The sequence below is a fragment of the Petaurus breviceps genome, unplaced genomic scaffold (assembly GCF_028583685.1).
Source record: "Petaurus breviceps papuanus isolate PSGF00001 unplaced genomic scaffold, PetGlider_PUasm1.0 91133, whole genome shotgun sequence".
NCBI lineage: Eukaryota > Metazoa > Chordata > Mammalia > Diprotodontia > Petauridae > Petaurus > Petaurus breviceps.
Window position 1 is genome coordinate 85462885 of NW_027187419.1, and position 13748 is coordinate 85476632.

At 38.4% G+C, this 13748-nt stretch overlaps 1 protein-coding gene across 2 annotated transcripts in view; it reads right to left on the reverse strand.

The window, feature by feature from the left end:
- LOC138155384 (CD302 antigen) overlaps positions 1 to 13748 on the reverse strand; it is a 220016-nt gene that overhangs the window by 141446 nt on the left and 64822 nt on the right. For both annotated transcript variants that reach the window (XM_069080612.1, XM_069080607.1), the window contains exons 12-14: positions 12679 to 12878; positions 11937 to 12079; positions 1574 to 1655 (exon numbers count right to left, since the gene is read on the reverse strand). In XM_069080612.1, coding sequence (XP_068936713.1) covers positions 1574 to 1655; positions 11937 to 12079; positions 12679 to 12878 — 425 coding nt within the window. The remainder of the gene's footprint in view (positions 1 to 1573; positions 1656 to 11936; positions 12080 to 12678; positions 12879 to 13748) is intronic.

Below are 13748 nucleotides of genomic sequence, written 5' to 3' on the forward strand. Positions count from 1 at the left end.
GCAAGGCCACAGAGTTAGTAAATTTTGAAGTCAAAATGTCAACTCAGATCTTCTGATGTCAAGCCTAATACTGTTTTCCAGTAAGCTAAGTCAACATGTAAGTAATAGGATATATTATGATTTAACAAATTACAACATGTCACAGGTAATTGTGTTGGTAAAGAAAGAGTGGTGATTTGCATGGAGACTAGTAAAAGAAGAACCAGAAAGCAAGAAACCATCTGTGTACCTTCAACATGGGAGGAAAAGAGGGAAAGAAGAGAGGGAGGGAGTGAGTCTGTTTCATCATTTGTAAAACTAATGATAGGAATAATATTAACTAGCATTTATATAACACTTTAAGGTTTGCAAAGCACATTACAAATATTATCTCATTTGATCTTCCTAACAAGCGGGTGAGTTGAGTGCTATCATTATCCCCATTTTGCAGAGAAGAAAACTGAATGCCTATTCTACCAACCTCACAGGGCAGGTGCACTGAATCAAATGAGGATTTTTCAAAAGGCTTTTGTAAACTAAAAAGGGAATAACAAATGGTCTGGGATTTCATTATTACAGGGAATTCCTTTTGAAGGAAACTCCTTCTACCAATATAAGTCAGCACTTTCTCTCAACTTGGAGTCCTGAGACTCGAAGAATGTTACAAACATGCTCCATCTAGGAATAAATAATACTTGTTGGAAAGCCAGGAAGGTTTTCATTACCTTTGTTTTACATTTATTCTCTCCTGAATAAATGGGTAGCCTCTTCAAAAGACTACAGAGAATCAGACAAAGGCAAGCCCTTTTATGCTGCTTCCATTCAAACTTTCTGCCTTGTTCCTCCTTCAGAAGTGGCATTGGTGCCAGCTCTTCTGGGTTACAATCTTTCTCACCTGCCCACTATACATAGGTGTTCCTTAGCATGTTCCCTCCATCCAATATGAGCTTCATGCATCCCATGAGCAGATAATGAGGCTCTAATTCTATGTGGGGTGTGTCAGTTACTATGCATAAGGCTAGTTAAGCATGTGTGTTAATGAGAAGTTGGTAACTATTGCTTGGTCTGAGTCAGCCTTGCCCAGGCCCCTTCCAAGGGTAAACTTACAGATTTCTTCCAGCTATATGATTGGATAGGGTGCTCTACCCTTCCTCCCTTATCCTGATTTACACCTTCCTGCATGTCCTGTGCAGCAGCCAGTGTTCTATAGAATTTGTGGAAACCAAACTACTGGCATTTCTCACAAGAGCTACCCAGAGCACTGAGAGGTCAATTAACTTGACCAGTCACAGAGCTAGTACATCTCAGAGGTGAGACTTGACCTCTGGTCTTCCTGGCTCTAATGAAACACTGAACCTCAAACTATAAAACACTGTACAAATATAAGGCATTCATTATTATAAATTAGACTCACTACCACTACAGGGACCATAAGGATTCTTTGAGGCTGACATGGATGGATTACCTCACTATAATTACATTATGGCATTAAAACAAGTTCCTCCTCCAAATGCAAAACCCTGAATTGCCCCACTGCTTGTAGTTTTCCAAAGAAACATAAATGGAGGAAAAGAAAGGGGAAGGATTAACTCACCGGTGTACTGTCACTCCATTCCCAAGATCCTTGAGAATCTGGACTCCTTTTATTTAATCCTACCCAAATCCAACGCTGGTCACTATGTAAGGAGAAGGAGAAAAAGGGCAGGGGAAAGTTTAATCAACATCATATTTTCTAAAGTATTTAAGGAGGCGCTAACTGAAGAGTAAACAGAATTCAACTTGGGTATTGCGTTTGTTTATTGTTTAAAAACAAAGTTTTGTACAATGTTACGCATTGTGGTTATACAGGGTGCCCCCCCCAAAGTCTTACAAAGTTTTAAACTTTAATAATAATAAACTATAACAGTATTAGTAGCTTTAAACTACATGAACACTTCTGGAACATTCTACATAACACGACCCATCTCTTATATGAGTGTACAATTTATTTGGGAAGACAAGACACGTAATAAGATAACAAAGATAGTATGCATTGTGTGATAAGTTAGTGGCATGATACCGGTATTAAGTTCAAAAAAAGAGACAGCTATGGACTACAGCGGTCTGAGGAAACTTCACAGATAAGGAAGTTGACCATGAGTTAATTTTTGAAGAACAAAGAACATTTAGAAAGGAGAGAATAGGCATTCAAACAAGAGGAAAATATGGATGCAGAAATAAATACAGGGGCAGCTAAGTGTCAAAGTGAATAGAGTACCAGCCCTGGAGTCAGGAGGACCTGAGTTCAAATCCAGCATCAGACACTTAATACCTACTAGCTGTGTGACCTTGGGCAAGTCACTTAACCCCAACTGCCCTGAATTCCCCTCTCCAAAAAAAAAAGTAAATACAGTATTAGACAGAATTTTGTCTTTTGGGTTCTTTCTGGACAGAGATTGTCCCCTGAAGTATATTAGAGCACATAAGGTCCCACAAGTGCCTCAATTAGATAGCACAATTGAAGAATGGCATGTTTGTGGGTAAATTAATTTTCTACTTAACTGAAGATTTACTTAAATTAAAATCAACAACCATTTATTAAGCCTTTATTATACTAGAAACTATGGTAGTAGGCACTGGAAATACAAAGGTAAAATGAAATGGTCCTTGACTTCAAGGAGGTTCCATTTTATTGGTGTAAACCAATTTGAACATGATTTAACTTTCTGAGGACTACCTCAATGACCAGTTATTATACTGCATAACAGTTTGATGTGGGTTGTTGGCCTTGTAAGAGGAGATATTATGGTATGCACAAAAGTTATTGGGAGATCATCTCTGTGGGGTAAACTGGATTATCTTATTTTACTAAGACAATGGCCATTCTGGCCCCAGGACAAACTAGAAAGGTGGGGGTGTGACAAACAGATCAGACCCTAGAGGTCACACCCAGGTCAAATGTGTCCTCACTACTAGGCCTATGCAATCTGCATAAAGAGGGAATGTAGGGAAATAAAGTGAGGAATCTGAGGAATTTCAACTAACCCCAACTCTACCAGGAAGGACAGACTTATATAACCTCACTCCAACTTCTGCATCAGTGTGGGCGTGTTCCCAGTGACGACCACATCCACTTCCTCCCTGTAAGCATATTAAGCCTTCCTCTGCCCACTCTGTTTCTGAGTTCTTTTAGTGAGAAGGGATTTCCCATTTTAAGGGGTATCTCATGTGGATCTTCTTGAGGGGCCCCAGGGTAGCAGTGGGTAGTTGAAGCTGGTCCCAGCTAACTCCCTGACCCTGCCTGGGAAGTCCTATGATCCCCACAAGTGTTTTTCTCACAGCCTGAATCTGTACTGTTCCTGGGTTACAAATAGGTAGAAGGTACATCTGCATGACTTCCGGGGCAATAAAAAGTGGTTTTCCTTCTCAAAAACAATTACTGAATCAACTGGCTTAGACAAACTTCTTTTACGTTGTTTTCTTAGTCTTAACAGTATAAAAATGTTAATTTTAATAATAAAAAATCCTATTAAGCATTAAACAATTTCATCCACCTTGATGACAGAAAATTATTATTCACCTCACTTATTATATGAACTTTTTCCTTTGTAAAGTGGGAAATTGACCATCTCATCTTGATCACCACTGTGTCCATCCTCTTTCATGTGAAAATATCTCTAACCTTTAATCTTTTAAGATGTTGCCAGTTTGAATCATTAAGACCAGGTAGAGGTTTTGCAACTAAAAGCAAAAAAAAAAGGGGGGGGGGGAATCTGTTTTCTGATTCTGTGACAGATGTCAAGGTAGAGAAAGTTGCTTGTGAGTAGCAATGCATTTCAGGGAAGATGCTGGAAATACAAATTTAAATTTTAATGAGGGATCATGGAAGACTAGAAAAGTCAGAGGGGGAATTAGTGGTACTTGAGTTGGGCCAAATTATTTAGCTCTTTTGCACAGTCAATGAAAAGCGCCTTTGGAGGTTTTGTTTATTTATTTTAGATTAGTGGAACAAGTTCTATTTAGTTTTATTAAGTTTTACGTCAGACAAAATTAAGACAAACATCAAGTAACAAACCACTGATAATTAACCTTTTAGACAATTTTTAGACTTGTCTACTCAAAATGTACACCCCTAAGACGTTTAACGTTTTTTTCTCTTCTATGAAATAGTCCTGCTTTATTTGCCCAATCTTATCTCCCATTTTTTTCTCTCACTGGAGAGTTGTTCACTTTTCCTTTAATATGACATGACGTGACCAATCTAGACTTTATCTCTTTATTCCTGCTTTTCCACTCAGCCTTAAATGCCCTCTCTTCACCTATTTACCTTTCTAAATATTAAATCTCTTTCAAGGCCCAGCTCAAGTACTGCTAAATCCTCCTTTGACTTTTCCAGTCCACCATGATCTCTTCTCTATCAGCACTCTGGTGGCACGTGTTTTTTCCATCTCATTTTCTAATACAATTACCTACTGCTATGAATCACAAGAATCATAGAATATTAGTTCTGAAGGCTACTTAAAATACATTTCCCTGCCTTTCCTCCACCACCCCCCAATATAGATGAGGAAATTGAGTTCATTTCTGGGTTTAAGTTACTTCTCTCCCATGATCATAGATAACAAAATTGGTTATATAGTAGTTTATCACTAAAAAAGGAAGTGACGTTCACCAGCATTCTGGAATGTAATTAGGAAAATGCCTTTCAAAAAAGACACAACATTCTTTAGTCAAAGATACATGTACCTCCATATTCCATATATAAGAGGGCAGTAAGCCATGGGAAGGCAATGGGCTATAGCCCATTCAAAAGAGTATAATTCTTATAGACTAACTCAAAAGGCAAAAGGGATCCAAAAAGCCACCAAGGAGAAGAATGCCTTAAAAAGTTGAATTGCCCAGATGGAAAAAGAAATCCCAAAGCTCACTGAAGAAAATAATTCCTTCAAAATTAGAGTGGTGGAAATAAATGGAAGCTAATGACTTTATGAGAAATCAAGATGTTATAAAACAGATCCAAAAGAATGAAAAAATAGAAAACAATGTGAAATATCTCATTGGAAAAACAACTTAACTGGAAAATAGATCCAGGAGAGATAATTTAAAAATTACTGGACTGCTTGAAAGCCATAATCAAAAAAAGAACCTAGACATCATCTTCCAAGAAATTATCAAGGAAAAATGCCCTGATATTCTAGAACCAGAGGGCAAAATAGAAGTTGAAAGAATCCAACAAATCGCCTCTTGAAAAAGATGCCAAAAAGAAAACTCTTAGGGATATTATAGCCAAATTCCTAAGTTCCCAGGTCAAGGAGAAAATATTACAAGCAGTCAGAAAGAAACACTTTGAGTACTGTGGAAACACAATCAGGATAACACAAGATCTAGCAGTTTCTACATTAAGGGATTGAAGGGCTTGGAATATGATATTCCGGAGGTCAAAGGAGGAATCACCTATCCAGCAAAACTGAGTATAATACTTCAGGGGAAAAAACAGATATTCAATGAAATAGAAGACTTTCAAGCATTCTTGATGAAAAGACCAGAGCTGAACAGAAAAAGTGACTTTAAATAGAAGAATCAAGAAAAGCATGAAGGGGCGGCCAGGTGGCTCAGCGAGTAAGAGCACCGGCTCCAGTGTCGGGATGACCTGGGGATCGAATCCTGGGCTCAGACACTCAGCACCCACCCGGAAACACCTGGCCGTGTAACCTTGAGCAAGTTACTTAAACCCAATTGCTTAGGGGCGGCCAGGTGGCTCAGCGAGTAAGAGCACCGGCTCCAGTGTTGGGATGACCTGGAGATCGAATCCCGGGCTCAGACACTCAGCACCCACCCGGAAACACCTGACCGTGTAACCTTGAGCAAGTTACTTAACTCCAATTGCTTAGGGGCGGCCAGGTGGCTCAGCGAGTAAGAGCACCGGCTCCAGTGTCAGGATGACCTGGGGATCAAATCTGGGCTCAGACACTTAGCACCCACCCGGAAACACCTGGCCGTGTAACCTTGAGCAAGTTACTTAACCCCAATTGCTTAGGGGCGGCCAGGTGGCTCAGCGAGTAAGAGCACCGGCTCCAGTGTCGGGATGACCTGGGGATCAAATCTGGGCTCAGACACTCAGCACCTACCCGGAAACACCTGGCCGTGTAACCTTGAGCAAGTTACTTAACCCCGATTGCTTTAAAAAAAAAGGAACATATTAAAGTTAAGCTGTTTACATTGCTACATGGAAAGATGATATTTGTGACTCATGAGACTTTTCTCAGTATTAGGATAGTTGAAGGGAATAAGTATATATATATATATATATGTGTGTGTGTGTGTGTGTGTGTATACATATATACACACACGTATATGCATGTGTATATGTGCAGATGTATATATGTATGTGTATGGACAGAGGGCACATGGTGAGTTGAATATGAAGGGATGATATCTAAAAAATAAAATTAAGGGGAAAGAGGAATATATTGGGAGAAGAAGAAAGGGAGAGATAGAATAGGGTAAATTATCTCCCATAAAACAGAAGAAAAAGCAGTTAAAGTGGAGGGGAAGAGCAGGGAGGTAAAAGGGAAGAGTGAAAGTGTCCCTTTAAGGAAAGACACTGCCCAAATTCTCCAATCACTCGTTTACAAGACCTTTCCCATCTTTTGAGAATGATTTTAATTTTCATTCAAAAAATTATTATTCCATCTTTCATTCTAATTGATTCAATCTGTATTTTAAATGCTTTGAATGTAGGATACAATAATTCAGTTTCTCATCATGATCCTTGGTCTTTCCTTGATAAGGGACAATCAGGAGTGGTTAAAAAAAAAGGGATATGATGGTTTCCTCCAACCCACATAAAGTCAAAATGCCTCTTCTTTTCTCTGTAAAATGCCTCTTCTTTACTGTAAGAGTAAACACTGTTCTTTTTACTTACCCTTTGTTAACTTCAATGACTTGGTATAATTTTAGGGTATTTGTGGTCAAGCAGTTATATTATAAACAGTTTAAAACATTCAGTAATATCCTTATTCTCATCTCAAAATGAATTATCTATAGCATCTGGTTACCAAGGGAAACTATCTCAGCCATCACCTACAAAATACAATTTTATGAGGAATTTTTATCTCAAAAGCCTCAGATTTCTCTCTACAACTATTTCTATCACATCATAGGAGGCAGTGGACACCAATGTGATGTGACTGCAAAACCTGCTTTAATCCTATGAATATATATATTTTTTCTACAATGACTTCCTGTCGCGTCTTTAAGAGTTACAATTACAGACACAACGTATGTGTGACGACCAACTTCGGTAGACTGGACTCTTCTCAGCAATGCAGGGTTATAAGACAAAGAACTAGAAAAAAACAGGGTTTGAATGCAAACTGAAGCAAACTACCTGCTCTCTTTCCTTTTCTTGTTTGGTTTTGTTTCCTCTTTCCCATTGTTCATTCCATCAGTTACAAGCCTTCTTTACAACCTAACTAATGTCTAATGTGAAAGTCTTTGCAGATCCTATACTTGATTGCATGTTGCCATGGGGGGAGGGGAGGGAAGGGAGGGAGAGAAAATTTGAAACTCAAGGGATTGTGGAACTGAATCTTGTAAACTAAAAGTAAACAAACAAAATCAAGACAAAACAGATCAGAAACAATGGGATTATACACATAGCCAGAGAAGTCCCCCATCACTTAAAAGAAATGTAAGGGGGTTGAGAAAAAGATTCTCATCATTTTCATCTCCAGACAGAGACCATCAACATGATTTTAGATAATCCAACATTTACCTCCACTTCTCTTGTTCACAGGTGGGTAATTTCTTCACCAGAGTGATTTCTGAAAAATAGCTAATACCCCTCTTTGTTGGTATCCCTGACCCAATCCCAGTAGATGTCAAGAAGTTAGGCAAGAACTCAGAGAAGAAACTAACCAATTGCTCTCACATCACAACATCCTCATTTATGATTATATATATTAGTGTTCGATTGTTTCTAGAATTATACATTTTTTGTAGTCTAACATTTAGGGTCTTCCATCACTGAACATTCCCCTCCTCGGCCCATCTTCCCTTCCTGTCCCCTACCAAGCCTCCAACCTTAGCTGATCTTTCTGGTCTTGTCAGGTCTATCTCAACATCTACGTGATTTCTAATTTCTACCTCTATGCTTCTGCATAGGTCATTTCTCTACTGCAATTACCCTCCCATTTTTTATCTATCTTGTTTACACACATACATTTTTTACACACACGTGTGTGTACATCTACAAATATACATATTATATAGATACATCTATATCTATATTCATATAGATAGGGATACATTTCTCTAACTTCCTTTAAGAGTCACCACCTTCTTGAGCAGTTTTCCTTGATTAATTAACTGATTATTCCCTTGCATGGTGCTAGTCAGAACCAATATATAGTTTGCACTATACATTAACATGCCAATCAATCAGCAAATATTTATTAATCACCTATTATGTGTCAGTCACTACATTATACCCTGAGGATGCAAAAGCAAAAGTGAAATATTACCTGTCCTCAAGAAGCTTACATTCTATTGGGTGGACAACATAACATACATTAGTACATACATGCTATATGCAAAGCAGATGAGGTAATTTGTTGAGGAAGGAACTAGCACCTGGGCTAATTATGTAATACTGGATTTACATGTTGGTACTTGAGCTAAATCTTGAAGGAAACTAGGGATTCTAAGAGACAAAGGTGAGAAGGGGGTATATTCAAGGCTCTAGAGGCAGCCTGTGCAAAGGCTCAGAGGTGTGACTGTAGTGTATGAGGGATAACAAGAAAACCAGTTTGGTTGGACCAGAGAATATGTGGGAGTAATGTGTACGAATATAAGCTCCTTGGGGGAAGAAATTGTTTTTATTCTTTGTTTTTATATCCCTAATACCCAGAACAATGCCTAGCTTATCATAGGGGCTTAATAAATTCTTACTGATGACTGGAAAGATAGATTGTAACCAGGTTGTAAAGAGTTTTAAATGCCCAACAGAGGAGTTCCTATTTGATCCAAGAATAGGGACCCACTGGAGTTTACTGCATAGGGAAGTGACATGGTAATATTAGTTAGCATTTATAGAGTGCTTTGAGGTTTACTAAGTATTTTCCATATATTATCAAATTAGATTTTCACAATAACACCATGAGGTAAATATTATGATTTTCATCTTACAGATGTGAAAGAGGTGAGGTGACCTGCCCAAGGTTACAGAGCTAGTATCTGACACAGAAACTGAATTCAGATCCAAAACACTATCCATTCTACTACCTAGCAGCCCAAGGTCAGAGTTGCCTTTCAGAAATGGAATAGGGAAAAATTGGGGGTAGGGTGACCAATTAGGACAGTCCTGGAGTAGACCAGGAAGATATGATGAAAACCTAAACTACTAAAACACAGTAATGCATCTAAACTTTAAAAAAATGAAAAAGATTGGGGAAAAGATATATACCATAAATCAATCAGATAAAAGGTCTGTCATCTAGAATCCACAAGGAACTGAGAAAGCTATAACACTCCCCAATGAAGCAAGAGTCAAAGGGCATTTTCAAAGGAGAAAATGAAAATAGTTAATAACTACAATTAAAAATATTTTAAATTCCCTAATAACTAATGATAATATATTAGAATAATAAATTATGTTAGAATAATTAATTATATTAGAAGAAATAATAATATCCCTAATAATAAAATGTGAATTAAGACAACTGCAAAAAAAAAATGCCAAGATTCACTGTTGGATTAAAGGGAGTAGGTGGGAAGGGCATTGGTGGCAATGGTAGAGTGGGGGGACAAATGCTTTGGAGAGCAGTGCATGATAACTTACTAAAGTGATCTCAACAGTAAAATTTCAGGGAGACTTGGAAGACTGAAATTAAACATTTTCTTCTTCATCATTTGTTAATTTATTTGGTTCCACTTTGTTAAATGCTAAGGAGTATATGTAAGAATATATTCTCATTTTCTATGTTTATTCCATCATTTGTCTCTGATGATATTATGCAAAATCCTTTTATCCCTACCATCTTTCCCCAACAAATCCTACAATTTGGTTGATGAAAATCTCCCTTCTATTAATAGTTAAGATAAAGATGTTAGTTCTTCATTATTATTATTTAAATAGTTAAATCATGGATCTAGTTATAGTTAACTCTGTATCCTGGGATTTGGGAGATCCCGTCAGTGATTCCATTGCTAGGATATTATCCTATAAATGTCTCAAGAAAGAAAAAGGAAAGACCTAAGTACTTTATAACAGCAAAAAAACTTAAAACAAACCACACACCCAAGGATGAAAGAATTGCTGTCCATTTCCACAGCCCCCACCCCTTAATAATCTCCAGTAGGCTCCCTGTTACCTCCAGGATCAAATATAAAATTATCTGTTTGGATTTTTAGAGCTCTTCACAACTGTCTGCTTCCTACCTGTCTAGTCCTACAACTTAATCCAGGGGTGGGGAACTTGCAGCCTTGAGGCCACATGTGGCCCTTTAGGTCTTCAAGTGCAACCCTTGAATCCAAGGACCTGGAGGGGAACATGTAGCCTTTAGGATGCAGATTCCTTACCCCTGATTAATTCCTTCCTTTATTTTGTGAACTATACAGCAACACTGGTCTTCCGGTTGTTCCACATATATACATATATAGACATGTTCCTTATACAGATAACACATCCCCCCATTCCATACATTACCATTGGCTGTCTCCCACGTTTGGAAACATCTCCCTCTTCACCTCCACCTACCTGCTTTCCTTCAAGGCTCAGATCAAATCCTTTCTGTAGGAGAATTTCTTGGTCCTCCCTCACTGTATATTTTTTGCTCTATATCTATCTTGTATGTGTATGCATGCATACAACACATGGATTTTTTTATGTGTGTGTTTACATATTGTCTCCCCCATTAGAATGTGAGTTCCTTGAGGGCAGGGACAGGTTTTTTCCTTTGTCAGCCCAGAGCTTATCACAGTGCCTGGCATAATAAATGCTTGGTGACTGACTAAATTTCCTACAACCCATTAGGACATTTCACATCTGCATATATTGTTTGCGTGTAAAATCAAAATGATCATTTTCATGCCTCAAACAAGTTCTTCTCTCTTAACTTCCCTAGTTTGTTCATGGTACCACCAATTCTCCTTAATTCCCAGGCTCAAAACTTTAGAATCACTCTCTATTCCTCTGCCTCACCCTTGTCTCCCACATTCCATCAGTCCCTCAGTCCTGTTTCTTCTATATCCTCAACATCTCTCTTACCTGTTCCTTTCTCTCAGTTCCCACTATAACCACCCTTGTTTGAGGTCTCCTTATTTCCTTTCTGTATTTCTGCAGTAGCCTCACTCTTATACTCATTTCTAGTTCCTTTCTACTTTATTTCCTCCTACACCCTGCTGCCAAAAATCACATTCTTGAATTATAGCTCTGATCACAGCATCCTAACCTGAGTTTCCCTCCCCTTCATTTCTCCCTATCCAAATTTTATCTCTCCTTCCATCAAGATTCAACTCAAATGTTACTGCTCTCATAAAGCCATCCCGGTTTGTCCCAGTGATCTGCACTTCCTCTGGACGCCCACAATCCTTTTTCAGCCTCTGTTCAGAGTACTTGTTACATTCTGCAGCTGTAGTATTTTGTAGACTACCTTATAGTGCTCCTATGAGGACAATGCTTTATACTCTAGAATTGGGTGTCACTACCGTGATTATCATCATCACTTTTGTTTCTCCTGGCTTGTAATTTTCTTTAGTGCTGGTGCCATATCTCATCCATTTTGTATCTTCTCTAGTGCCTACCACAGTTCTTTAAAGTAATTTTAAAGTGCTATATAAATGGTAGCTATTATTATCTAGCAGGCACTTAATAAATGCTTATTGAAAGAATACTCTCCCAGAAGATGCAAAACACAAATACATAAAAGACATCACTATCATATTTATTTGTTACAATCTGCTTTTAAAGTGATTACCTTAGCTGGCTCTTGAGAAAACTAAGGAATTCCTTCATCTCATCCATCTGGTTGAAACTAGGAAGATGTGCTCCAAGTGCTTCACAGAATCTTTCAGCCTCTTCCCAAGTTCTTTTTCTTGCAACTCTCTCTTTGTGAAACAGCTTTAAAAAGTAAAAAAATAAATTTATCCCATTTTTATAGAAATAAAATTATTCATGGAACTTTTAAAGCTAGCTGCATTAAAATGTGGTCATTTTATTTGTTTCTAAGATTTGGGGAAAACAGACAAGCCAAGAACCTGATAATAAGCAGATTTGATTTTCAAAGGTTTAAAAATGGTCACAGTGAGTACCTAAGTTGTGAGGAGCATGAGAGGGTAGAGGGTGCAACAAGGTCATCTTACAAATATGAACAGTGACAAGAGGAAGAGGCTGCTGATGTTGTTCAGTCATTTTTCGGTCATGTCCCAACTCTTCGTGACCCCATTTGGGGCTTTCTTGGCAAAGATACTGGAGTGGTTTGTCATTTCCTTCTCCAGCTCATTTTACAGATGAGGAAACTGAGGCAAACAGGGTTAAGTGACTTGCCCAGGGTCACATAGCTAGTAAGTGTCTGAGGCCAGATTTGAACTCAGGAAGATGAATCTTCCTGACTCTGGGCCAGACACTCTATCCACTGTACCACCTAGCTGCCCACAGGAAGAGGTAGGCCATCATTTAATAATGTTAAAGGGTTAATTTAATTATGAATGTTGTTTTACCTTATAGCAGGAAAGCCCTGTAGGTAAACTGTGCCATCCACAGGGACAGGGATCATCAGGTTTAGGAACTGCTTCCTCTTTCTCTGGGGGCCCAATTCTTTTCTTGCAAATAGAAAGTGCTTTGAAGCTTTTACAATCCTTGACCTCCCATTTTCCAAGTGAATTTCCACTTGAAAGAGCCACACATCCACCTGGTGAAGCTACAATTCAACCAGTTAATGAAAATGTTAGCTTTTGTTTTCTAAAACAAACAAAAAAACACCCACAATTTCTAATGTTTCTACTCTTTCTTTTGAGAGGAAAGAGGAAGGAAAAAGAGAGGGAGAGGGATGAAGGAGAAAGTGGAAGGAATAAGGAACTGAATCATAGAAAATAACCAAGATATCGAAGTTATGCACTTGGATTGGTCCAAGCAGCAAGATTCAGACTTCAAAACAAAATGACACTCAACTATAGAACCTTTGGTAATATGATCCAAGACATTTTTTTTTTTTTAGCACAAGGTTACTCTGGCATATGTGTAGGAACTACTGGCAAAAACAGGGGCAAGTGAAGGCTCAAAATCTGAAGAAGGTAGCCAAGACAAGCCATGGGAAATCACAACTGAGATATCAAAGCTTCTTTTCCTTCTTACTTGCCACCAAATAAAGAAGACATGTGGTTTTCACACTTAATATTTACAACTATTGTATCTATGGATATAATAGGGCTCCCCAACGTGAGGATGAGTATATTCTGATTTTCTTCAAGTCCTGCAAACAGGGGCTGCCAAAGTGAAATGAAATCTGAGCTAGTGCAGGGAGGGACCCTCTGTTACCCACAGTCCTTCCTTCCTAGGACTCAAGAGCTGATGGTGGCAGCAGGAACTTGCTCAGACATCTGCTGGTTAAAGCCTTGAAATCTACTTCTAGCTCCCATGAAATGGCTGGGGATCCCGGGAGTATAAATTCCCAGGTTAGACTAATTTTCCAAAATATCACATCATCTAAGATAAAAGAAGGAAGAAAACTTAGAGATCATTCAGTCCAACCATTCTTTGCTTTTATATCCTCAGCACCTTGTACAGTACA